General features: G+C 41.1%; 1 protein-coding gene across 1 annotated transcript in view; it reads right to left on the reverse strand.

The window, feature by feature from the left end:
• The window catches only part of LOC124787690 (putative protein tag-53), a 295,671-nt gene that overhangs the window by 176,851 nt on the left and 105,923 nt on the right, over positions 1-12,897 (reverse strand). The window contains exons 11-12 of the mRNA XM_047254518.1: positions 4,514-4,657; positions 596-728 (exon numbers count right to left, since the gene is read on the reverse strand). Of these exons, the coding sequence (XP_047110474.1) occupies positions 596-728; positions 4,514-4,657 (277 nt within the window). The remainder of the gene's footprint in view (positions 1-595; positions 729-4,513; positions 4,658-12,897) is intronic.

The following is a 12,897-nucleotide window of genomic DNA, read 5'->3' on the forward strand; positions in this document are numbered from 1 at the left end:
GGTATCACAATCAACAAAGGTCTACTTCAAACTTGATGCTACACATCATGAGTCATAGAGGAGTCACACAAAGGAACAGCACTCTTGTTCAACCAAGGTCAGGACACATTCAGAACAGATTACGTACTTCAAGGTTTTCACTTTCTTACCACTTACATGAGGGGCTCAGTTATAGACTCAAAATTTCTCCATTTGTAACTGAATTTTATATTGTGTAAGAGACACGAACATTGACAGGGTGACAACAGGATCTGCCTACAGCTGTTGAGTTTCTACAAGCCAACATCCTTCTACATAAATTTATCAGTATTCACAACCAAACTCTTCAATTACAACATTATGCTCTATTAACCTGCAAGAATGTCATCTATATATCGCTAATTTCCTTTACAGCATTACTATTTATGATTCCAAGAATCTAACTGATGGTGACTGTGTGGCTGAATGAACATACAGGCTACAAACAACTTTAGTCAATGTATAAAAGAAAAATCACCACTCGCAATTTAAATGTACAATTAGAATTAATATGATTAAAAAAACGCAATACTTATCTGGTCTCTAAGTACCACCTATTTCCATTATAATAGCTCACCTGCATTTTTCTATCTGCATCTCTAAGTAAACATGAACTACTCTCATTAGACCATTCACACCCAAAAGTATTTGAGCATGAGGTACAGTCCTGACAGTCACTGCAGCTACTCTGGGTAGTTTCCTTGCACAGACTGAAAAAAAAGACACATATTTCAGTTACAATGCATAATTAACAAATCACTACAGCAATTTTATTTCCTGTTATTTAATACAAACTACAAATTGGAAGGCTGATGCAAGGCCCCACACAACTTCACCATATATGATATGTTCCTATATTGTGTAAAGTAATTATAAAAAACAACTAGTGACCAATCATGGGATGAAAATATATTTAAAATGTGAACGTCAAATTAGTATATACTGAATGTGACTGAAAGTAATACAAACAAACAGTACAGTCCACTTATCCCTGTAACTTATACTGAGCGATGACAAGTCACTGTCTAACCCATTTCTGCCTAGAGTAATACTCATGTCACGTAACATTCTGCCATTATTTTCTCTTGCTGGCAACAATGCATGCATTTCGAATGCCTACTGTTGTATGTCTCTCAGGTAAGATTGCTCCACTGTTGATTTTTAGGCAAGTTTCTGCTAGCAGAAAACAGGGAGAGGACAGTGTCTGGTGCTTTAATTACTAAAGATTTTTTCTAAATAGTATTATGTCTTGGGTTAAGAAGTAAGTATTATTTTCTGTTGCAATATATCACAAAATTTTTAAAACTTCTGTCTGATTATAATTTTAAATGCACTGAAATTTAAGATACAGGCTAGCTACAAAATTAAGTTCATTGTCATGGTTCCTAAACTAGTTTTAATTGTGTGTTGCACATATGTTATGCTAGGCAGAACAATCAAATAATGATTCCTTCTTTCTCAGTGGCCAGTCTGAGCATGATATCCTGGCTATTCTTGAGGAGCAGGAGAAAGAAGATGCAACAGATATATTTATTCAGCCTCCTGATGCTAATGTGGAGTCAGATGAAGGTTCTGGTGACAAAGATGGTGAAGGAAAGATAAGTAACTTCATATTAGTGCAAAGCAGTTTTGAACAACAGAAACAGGTTAGGTGGTGAACTTGAGATTGATCACTCTCATGATGATAAGCCAGAAAATGTTAACTCAGATGAAACAGAGAAGCTACAGATCCTAAAACCTGTAATCAGAAGTTGGTGAAAGAAAGGTCTGCAAAATGACAATGCTATACTTCCTAAGAATGATCATATTAAATACAGATGCTTTTCTCCAGTTCAGTGCTTTGAAATGTTTTGGAATGATAAAGTAATTAAATTTCTCATCCCTGAAACAACAAAATGTGTTTTCGTCAAGAACAGCCCAGATCTAAAATAACACATTAACGGATAAAAGGTTTTCTAGGAAATATAATTCTCTCTGGGTACCATACTCTACTAAGAGGATAATGTTACATATTCAAGGTTGGACATGAGAAATGAAATTGTGCATAACATAGTGAGAACAGACAGATTAGAAGCAGTTATGAGATTCATTCACTCATGTGGTAATACACAAATAAATATAAATGATAAAATGTGGAAGCTTCATCCATTAATAGACATGCTAAGAAAAGTGTTTTCTCTCCACATTCAACCTGAGCAAGATTTGGATTATAATGAGAGCATGATAAGTATTTTGATAGGCATGGATGAAAACACTTCCTGGAAGGTAAACCCACTAGATTTGTGTACAAAACATAGTGCCTAAACAGAAACATGGATTATCTAGTGGATTTTCAAATATGCCAAAGAACTGATCCACAAAACAATGATGTGTATGAGAATGCATTTGGAAAATGTGCTGCACCTCTGGCTTAAATGATTGATTCACTTCCTGAAAAAAGTAAAAGTCTGCCCTACAAATTTTACTTAGACAATCTGATTACATCATCAACATTGCTTGCTCACCTATAAGAATGAGGTTATAGTTCAACTGGGACTATTTGGGAGAATCATTTGCCTAAAGAATGTCTACTTACACAGAAGAAAAGAATCTTCATATCATGACCACATGCTACTGAAGAATACAACAAAAATATGAGTAGGACTGACTGAATGAATGAAAATATAGTGTTATATAGGGTGAGTATAAGAGGAATGAAATGGTGGTGGCCAATTTTTATGTGGCTACTGGATGTGTCTGTACATAATGTGTGACTTCTCTACAGAAAGACAGGTATGAACATACTAAAACTGCAGTTCTGGCACTACATTATATAATATAACCTGACTTCCAATGCAACAATTCCTAGAGGTCCTGGTCACACTGCAGGAGATACGATGAGAAAAATCATTTGGTGGCTATGGTACCATAGAAATAAAGAAGAACCTGCACTGCAGACAATTTCAAAAAGGGCTCCAAGAACTATATGCCACAAACGTAATATTTGTCTGTGCAGAGTGTTTGTATCACATCAAGGAAAATGAGTGCTACTGGTTTAATATAATATAAATGACATACACTGCATTATCTTATTTACTTTAATGTACTTCATTTAAAATGTACGTTCTGCCTAGCATGTCCTTTATGTTACACATTCTTTCACTTAAAGTATTAATTACTTTTTTCTTTGGCTTGTAGTATATTTCTTTGCTCACAATAAACAAGTAAATATCTAATTTGTAAAATCCAGGAGCAAAAATTAATTCAGGTAAAAATGTGTTGATGTTCGTTACAAAAATCATTAAAAGTTCTTCAGTGATTTACTTTAAATTTTTACATGATATTGTAATAAACATTCATATGGGCTACATGTTTTAACAACAATGCACTAGTTGCCTGTTAAAACCTATTGTGAGAGACTTCACATTAAAAGGATGACAGCCAAAACAGTTGCAGGATAAAAATTTTTATTAAAATTCTTGACCAAGGTTTCGGTACATATAAATATACCTTCATCAGAAGTAAAACATCTAAAATTACATCATGCAATGGAGAATAATAAAACAATTATGCCAAAGGCGTCGTCAGTAATTAAGACATCTCCATTTGTACAACATGTGTAATGGGCACAGGGTCAAAGCGAACAGTTTAGCACCATTACTTCGCTTATGAGTTCATAAGCGAAGTAATGGTGCTAAACTGTTCGCTTTGACCCTGTGCCCATTACACATGTTGTACAAATGGAGATGTCTTAATTACTGACGACGCCTTTGGCATAATTGTTTTATTATCCTCCATTGCATGATGTAATTTTAGATGTTTTTCTTCTGATGAAGGTATATTTATATGTACCGAAACCTTGGTCAAGAATTTTAATAAAAAATTTTATCCTGCAACTGTTTTGGCTGTCATCCTTTTAATGTGAAGAATTTTAACAGTTGCTGCTGCAGCCATGTTTAAAATCTTGAAATATTGTGAGAGAAAAACTGTTGTGCTATGCTGTACTGTGTAAATATGTGGTTTCATTTTCTTGCTCACAGATGTTTCAACAGAAAACAGGAAAGTTGTATTATGGCTTTAGATTAAAATACTGCTATAGAATCTCAATCACCCAAAACTTTGAAATTCTACATATTCGCAGACTAAAACTATGTGAAATACAGTCATCGAAGATACTATCCTCAAGAATACAGCAACAGGACAGTCTCACCATATACTGTACACCTATGATCCCAAACATTTACCCACCCATTTTAAGTTACTTTAATTCCCAATTAAGGTTTTATGAACAATAACAATAAGCAAGGTGCAAAGTCAGGGAGAGGGGTTAGAAGAGGGTAGGAGGAAATAGGCATAGAGTGGGGCAGGAAGATACGAACACAGAGAGGTGGAGGCAGGAGGAGGGGATAAGGACATGTATCCAATTTCCACACATATTTAGCAACTGCAAAATATTACCAGGCACATGAAAGAGAAAGAAAGAGAGAGAGAGAGAGAGAGAGAGAGAGAGATTTACCTGTAATTTTTAAAATTAATTAAATTCTCTGCAGACAGAGAAACACATTTGTTTGCATGGGGTATCCACAAACATTTCACTCCAAACCTAATTGATTCGCACATAGTGTCATTGGTCAGACTTTCACATTTTCCTGGTACAAACCTGCCAACAGAAAGGATTTCATGATTGTAACAAAGTTCATATACATAATACAGCAATATTTAAACAGTGTGTTATTAGAGTCTACTGTAACAATGCTTTCCTCTGGGGTGGAAGGGAATACTGGAAGAGGAGGGTGTTCTTCAATTGTCAAAATTGTTTCAAGGAAACTGATACATTGAAGAACCAAAGAAACTGGTACACACGCCTAATATCATGCAGGGCCCCCACAAGTACGTAGACATGCCAAACACGACATGGCATGGACTTGACTAAGGTCTGAAGTAGTGTTGGAGGGAACTGACACGATGAATCCTGCAGGGCTGTTCATAAATCCATGAGTACAAGGGGCTGGAGATCTCTTCTGAACAGCACATCACAAGTCTTCCTAGATATGCTCAATAATGTTCATGTCTGGGGAGTTTGGGGGCCAGGGGAAGTGTTTAAACTCAGAAGTGTGTTCCTGGGGCCACTCTTTGGCAATTCTGGATGTATGGGATGTCGCATTATCATGCTGGGATTGCCCAAGTCTGTCGGCATGCAAAATGAACATGAATGGATGCACGTGATCAGACAGGACGTTTACGTATGTGTCTCCTATCAGAGTCGTATCTAGACGTATCAGGGGTCCCATATCACTCCAACTGCACACACCCCATACCATTATAGAGCCTCCACCCCCTTCAAAAGTCCCTGCTGACATGCAGGGTCCATAGATTCATGAGGTTGTCTCCATACCCATACACATCCATCCACTTGATACAACTTTAAATGAGACTCGTCCGACCAGGTACATGTTTTCAGTCATCAACAGTCCAATGTCGGTGTTTACAGGCCCAGATGAGGTGTAAAGCTTTGTGTCATACAATCATCACCAGTACATGAGTAGGCTTTCAGCTCCAAAAGCCCATATTCATGATGTTTCATTAAATGGTTCAGATGCTGACACTTGTTGTGGCCCAGCACTGAAATCAGCAGCAATTTGCAGAAGGGTTGCAGTTCTGTCATGCTGACCGATTCTCTTCAGTTGTCATTGATCCTGTTCTTGCAGGATCTTTTTCCAGTCACAGTGATGCCAATGATCTGATGTTTTACTGGATTCCTGATATTCACGGTACATTCGTGAAATGGTTGTATGGGAAAATCCCTACTTCATTGCTACCTTGGAGATACTGTGTTTCATTGCTTGTGTGCTGACTATAACACCACGTTCGAATTAACTTAAATCTTGATAACCTGCCATTGTAACAGCAGTAACTGATTTAATGACTCCACCAGACACTTGTTATCTTATATATGCTTTGCTGACCGAAGTGCCATGTTCTGCCTGTTTACGTATCTCTGTGTTTGAAAACGCAAAAATGGAAGCCTATACCAGTTTCTTTGGTGCTTCAGCGTATATCAATGTATACATACAAAGACACTCATATATCAATGTATACATATAAAGACCCCCCCCCCCCATGAACCATGAACCTTGCCGTTGGTGGGGAGGCTTGCGTGCCTCAGTGACACAGATAACCGTACCTTGGGTACAACCACAATGGAGGGGTATCTGTTGAGAGTCCAGACAAACGTGTGGTTCCTGAAAAGGGGCAGCAAACTTTTCAGTAGTTGCAGGAGCAACAGTCTGGATGATTGACTGATCCGGCCTTGTAACATTAACCAAAACAGCCTTGCTGTGCGGGTATTTCGAACGGCTGAAAGCAAGGGGAAACTACCGGCGTAATTTTTCCCAAGGGCATGCAGCTTTACTGTATGATTAAATGATGATAGAGTCCTCTTGGGTAAAATATTCTGGAGGTAAAATAGTCCTCCATTCAGATCTCCGGGCAGGGACTACTCAGGAGGACGTCGTTACCAGCAGAAAGAGAACTGACATTCTATGGATCATTGTAATACTGTCAGAGACAGCAAAGGATAGAGTAGTGTAGAGAGCTGCATCAAACCAGTCTCTGGACTGAAGACCACAACACCACCAACAACATATAAAGACATGGAATAATGGAGACAAAAATGAGAACTATAAGGTCAAATGAGAAATACTTCATTCCTTTTTTCAGTTCCACTGCTGTACAACACACACACACACACACACACTCTCTCTCTCTCTCTCTCTCTCTCAGTTCTTTTGGTGTATAAAATATATATAACAGAATGATATGGATGAATAACAACATGTATTAAAAGCCTGACTAGACATAATGTAGCCTCAACCTATAGCCAGTCCAAGTTGCCGAAACACTCGTTATTGCGTCGTGTCCATCAAACAAGGGCGATTTTGCACAGTAGCGACCAGTAGGCTGCTGCATCCAGCACTACGCTGTCTCAAACTACAGATTAGCTGCCACGGCTGGTGGCTGTGTGCCCCTGCAGGTGTATTTAACTGTTGTGCTCTCACACTGATCCAGCAGTACCAGTATACCCAATCTGCCATATCAGCGAGTACATAGCCATGCAGTGGAAATTGTGCAAACAGAAAAAAATCTTATCGAGATGGTGAGGAAGTACAATTTCTTTTACTATACAGGTAACATAGATTACAAGTACATTCTGAAGAAGGTCAAAGCCTGGGAAGCTATAGCGCTGAACTGGATTTAAATGGAACACATATCTGTAAAGATTTTAATTTTCACACTTGCAATATATTAGACAAAAAGTGGTAACGTTAAGTACAATACAGTTCATTACTATGTACTGGAAATTAATTAGTGCATATTACAACTTAAAGTATCTGGAAGATGTACTGAATTGGGATATAACTTATTGCAAATATGTATACAACAATGAGACCAAAAAGTAAAAAAAGTACATAAAAAACTGAAATAGAGAGAAAGGCAATCTTTGTTGAAAGTGGGCTTTATGTAAAACAGTTATTTAAGTGAAAAAAGATTTGCCTATCCCTATGTGAGATTCCCGATGTCGAAACGAATTATTTCTATGCTTGATTCTAACACTAACAGCTGAAGCTATTATTTCACACAACAGTTCCACACTGCAATTTAAAGTAATACTTTAGTCTTAAGAGAAACATCTCTGACATAATTTTGACAATACACCAAAAATTGCAGTATACTTAGCACTTGCAGTCACCAAGGAGCTTACCTAATGAGTTTGTTCTAACTAGTAACCCAAGGAAACACATGGTCATGGAAGAGATTCAGTTTTGTTGCACTTGTTGGAAACATTTACAATGTCTGTGCTTGTCCTTATGAAGATGCTGTCCTCAGGAGTCATTGATATCATGCTGTGCAGATATGGAGACCACCTGATGGCGGTCAGTGACCAGGCTGCCCCCAACAGCTGCCTCGGGTAGCTGTAGGCATGCTGTCTGAATGTCTGCACTCACTACACTTGCCGCAGTAGTCAAACTTATGTCCGCTGTAGACGGTGGGCGTAGTAACTGGTGGGTTACTACACTCCTCCTTGCTTGTGGGGTAAAGGGATGTGGAAGGAGAGGGAAGACCAGGCATCACCATGCAGGATACAATGACTGAAGAGACATCCATAGTGTCCAGGTAAAAGTGAAGGGTATCCCTGCCATCCGTGCACCTGGGGTGACTGGTGGACAGGATCGGTGACAGGGGGATGGGAGCCATCTCAATGCTGAAAACATGAAGAGGGGTACCAGCGTGAACTGTGACAATGGTGGGATGGACAGGAGAGGCTCTGGTGACAAAGACCCAGCTTCTGTCATCACTGATGGTGGCACCTTCTCAGGCACACAAAGCCCCAACCTCCAGTTAGGCTAACACAACCTGGCTTGTGTGAGCCCTGCAGGGGCCTGGAATGATGATGAACAAGGCATCAGACCCACAGCCCTAGGAGGGAGACCTGCACCCATCCTAGGACACAACTTGTTCTGGTGGCGTGCCATGAGTCACTCTTTAGTGCAACCCATAAAGATGTAGCGATTGTGTCAGGTGTGGATGACGGCCGGAATCCAATGAGGGTACCATCTAAATAGCCTCGCCCAGACTGGTGTGCCAAAGGTGAAGATTGACAAAACTGGCGGTGCCGGGCCAGCAGCAAAAGGTTGAGCAGCAGTCACAGTTGATGGCCATGCAGGAGCTTCAGCAGGACTCTTGGTCCAAATCAGTGTCATTCTGTAAGAGCTTAAAAAAATGTGAGAGCCTCCTTGATTCAGATAGCTTCTAATACTTGTGCATCTGTGTCTTGAATGTTCAGGCAAGGCATTCTGCCGTGTCGTTAGACTGCAGATGGAAGGGAGGCACCATGACATGGCAAATGCAATTATGTGTAGCAACGTCCACGAAAGATTGTCCCGTGAAAGCCAATGTCTGAAACCAGAGTGCAAGGCAAGCCTTCTATCAAGAATATTTTTGGCAGAGGGTTGACAATTGCGTCTGCTGTCGCAGACCAACAATGAACGACACCACGAAAATGGGAAGAAGTATCAATAGCCGATAACCAGAAAGTGTCTAAAGAAGGAACAGCAAAATCAAAGTGGACTCTTACCCAAGGCTGTCTAGGGGCTGGCCATGTTGAAAAAATAGTGCACAGCATTGCTGTTGCGACTGGGTGTTCCATGTTCCAATCGATGCCAATCCAAAACAAATGGCTGCATGCCCACAGTTTTGTGCGAGAGATCCCCCAGTGACCCTGATGTAATAAGTGGAGAACCTCTTACTGCAGAGCTATTGGAACCAACACACAGTGAGTGAACCCTTCCATTGACCAGAGAGTATGTGTCATCAAACAAGGAGGGGTGATAGTTCATCACATAAAATTTCCGAAGCAGGCCCAATGTCCAGCCTGGCAAACTGTCAGGCCACACATGTTGTATCATGTGTATGACCTTCCAGAGCTACGGATCTGCCCCACAGCAGAAACAACAAAGGAACTGGTGATGAGGAAGGTATCCACCATGTGCCTTGTCTCTGTATCCAATGGAAAACAAAGCAGTTCCTTCTGGTTGACAGAGGTGTCAGCCCATGGGAAGCTGGGATAGAGCATCCACATTTTCATGTTGGCAAGTGGGACAAAAATGGATATCATAATTGTACAGGGACAAGAACAGAGACAAGAATGGAGACAGAGACGTAAGGATGTAGACAAGCTAGCCAAGGAAATGGTATTGGGCCACAACCGACCCCATCCCATACTCACACACATCATTGGTCAGAACCAAATGCTTGCCGGGTCAAAATGTTGAAAGACACTGCACAGAGTGAAGACAATCCTTAAGCTGCACAAATCCATTCTTACAAGCTGCAAATCAAACAGAAGGAGCATGTTTCCAAAGCAACAGATGCAAGGGACGGGCAATAATAGCTGCTCTGGGAATAAACATGTGACAGCATGTCACTTTGCTAAGGACTGACTGAAGTTCTCATAGATTAGACAGACGGGGCAAAGACATAATGGTGGCAACATGTTGATCCATAGGGTGCATGCCCTGCCTAGAAACTTCATGACTCAAATAAACTATGGAGGACTGAGAAAACTGAGACTTAGAAAGACTAAAATTTGAGCCCCATGGCCTGTAGAACAGTAAACAAAGAATGGAGATTGCATAGGTGATCCTCCGTAGCAGCACCTGTCACAATGATATCATGTAGAAATGAAATGAATGTCAACTATTGTAACGGTTCTAAAATATGTTGAAATATGGCAAAAGCACTAGTGACACCAAAAACTAGCTGTTGATACTGATAAGGAGCCGAAATGCATATTAACCACAAGCACCTATGTTGATGTCATGTACAATGCAAGGTGAAGGTAGGCTTTGGCCAATTTATTCTTTGAAACCAAGTGGCCCCCAGCCAAATTTTTCAGTAACACCTCTGGGCAAGGCAGGGTGTAAGTGTCTATGACTGACTGTCCATGAACAGTGACCTTGAAGTCTCCACAGAGCTGAAGGTGACCCTAACAGATTTTTTATGATCACTAAGGGCGTAGCCCATTCACTTGAACGAATCGGGCTCATCACTCGCAATGAAGTTAGCAATCCGGCTCCAACCTGATTATTATTATTATTTTTATTATTATTTGGGTTGAGGGGGCACTAAACTCATGGTCATCAGCACCCTGACAAAAAGTCAGCATGCAAATCTCATGAGTGGGGACGAAGGCTGTCCCCACATGCAGAGCACTTTATAATGTATTAAAGTCTGCCACCCTTCCCCACCAATTTAGGGATGAGGCCTGACAGTTCACAAAATTTCACCACTCTTGTAACACTAGTATTGGTATCTGCGAGGATGGTGGGCAGATCTCCAGCGAGACTGAGGACTGCCGTAATATCAGTGCACAGGACACACTTGGCCACAATACGCTGAACTGAAAGTGGCACGCCACAAACTTCACAGAGTGGTGGATCCTCCCGCCGGAGGAGGAAGCCATATGTGAAAGGACTATGAAGACCTCCTTCCAGTGGCGAGGCTGACATGGAGTCTGCCAAGCCTTTGTGGTCAATTTGAGCAACCGCATTTTGTTGTCTGTCACCCACAACCATTCAGTATTTTACTGATGCATGATGCATCTATCAGAAAATGAGATGATGGCATGCAACAGATGGAACATTGATGGGCAGCACTATCCCAACATGCTTCCTTGGCAGTGTTGTTGGCCATGTTGTTACCCTGTATTCCAATGTGGCCAGGTACCCAGCAAAAGATCACCTCCTTGCCATGGTGTTGGAGCCACTGTAAGCAATCATGGATGAGCTGAATCAGTGGGTCTACTGGATACATTTGGTGAAGTACTTGCACTGCAATAAGAGAGTCAGAACAGCCAAGAAAACTCGTACGATGATGTCTGTGAATCCTGTCCAGTGCCATCAGAATTTGTAAATTGCTCTGGAAGATGCACTTTAAAAACAACATAACAACCAAGAGCATTCTCCTGCAGGGAACCACCTGTATAAATAATGATAAAACTGTGGTATGTGCTTGAAATAGACGAAAACAAAGTTGTATGAACAAAATATGGAGTACAAGTTTTCTTGTACTGTGTCAAGCTTAAAATCACATTGGGCATCTGAAGACAGCAGTGTGTTCCTTTCCTGGTGTGTATTTTCATGCCTGAGAGATCCAGATCCTTGAGACAGTCTGTAGCACGTATACCAAATGACTTGGTTGGTCGCTTGGGGCTGATTCCTGAACAGTCATTTGCAGGTGGATTCGATCACTGAACTAAATGCTAATGACTGAGATGACAATGAGATTTTCATTGCCTGTCCAGCCAAAAGGATACGTCGCCAAATCCAGAGTGGTGGTTCACCAGCCTCTGCTAACATCCGGAGGCAAGAAGGATGGGCCGATCCGTAGACCATGCTGCCATAGTTTGAGCATGATCGAACAAATACCCTATAAAACGGCAGGAGGCAGGACCTGTCAGCTCCCCATGTTTTTCTGCCAAGGCATTTCAAAATATTCCATGACTGGAAGCCCTTTGTTCATAGGTCTTACAGGTGTGGGAGCCAAGTTAATTTCGAGTCAAATAATAAACCCAAAAAGTGCACAGTGTCTTAAAAACGTAAAATATGACACCTGTAGTCTTCTCTGGTGAGAACCGAAGACAGCTTCTGGGCCCAGGTTTCCATCCTCTTAATGGTCAGCTTTAACTGCCTCGTCATTGTCGTAAGATCAGAGGAAGAGTAGAAGATTGCCAAGCCATCCACGAACAAAGAGCATTTGGTAGGGCTCCTGACTGTGGAGGACATGCCATCAAAATGGCTCTGAGCACTATGGGACTCAACTGCTGAGGTCATTAGCCCCTAGAACTTAGAACTAGTTAAACCTAACTAACCTAAGGACATCACAAACATCCATGCCCGAGGCAGGATTCGAACCTGCGACCGTAGCGGTCTTGCGGTTCCAGACTGCAGCGCCTTTAAGCGCACGGCCACTTCGGCCGGCGACATGCCATCGAGAGCAATGGAAGACAATGTAACACTGAGGACACTGCCCTGGGGCATACCATTCTCCTGAACATAACAGTCAGACATGGTATCGCCTACGCAATAACGAAAATGTTGGTCCTCGAGAAAGGATTGGATTAGAAGCAGCAAGCATCCATGTAGTCCTCATTCACAAAGTTGGCAAAGGATATTGTATTACCAAGTAGTGTCATATGATTTTTGGAGGTCAAAAAACAAACAAACCAAATTGATTTAGTGTAAGAAGGACTCCCGTACTGCCATCTCCTGTAGAATTAAGTTATCAAGGGTGGAATGGCAGCACCTGAAACCACACTGGGAACGGCTCAGGTGACCTCGG

This window comes from Schistocerca piceifrons, chromosome 3 (assembly GCF_021461385.2).
Source record: "Schistocerca piceifrons isolate TAMUIC-IGC-003096 chromosome 3, iqSchPice1.1, whole genome shotgun sequence".
NCBI classification, from domain to species: Eukaryota; Metazoa; Arthropoda; class Insecta; order Orthoptera; family Acrididae; genus Schistocerca; species Schistocerca piceifrons.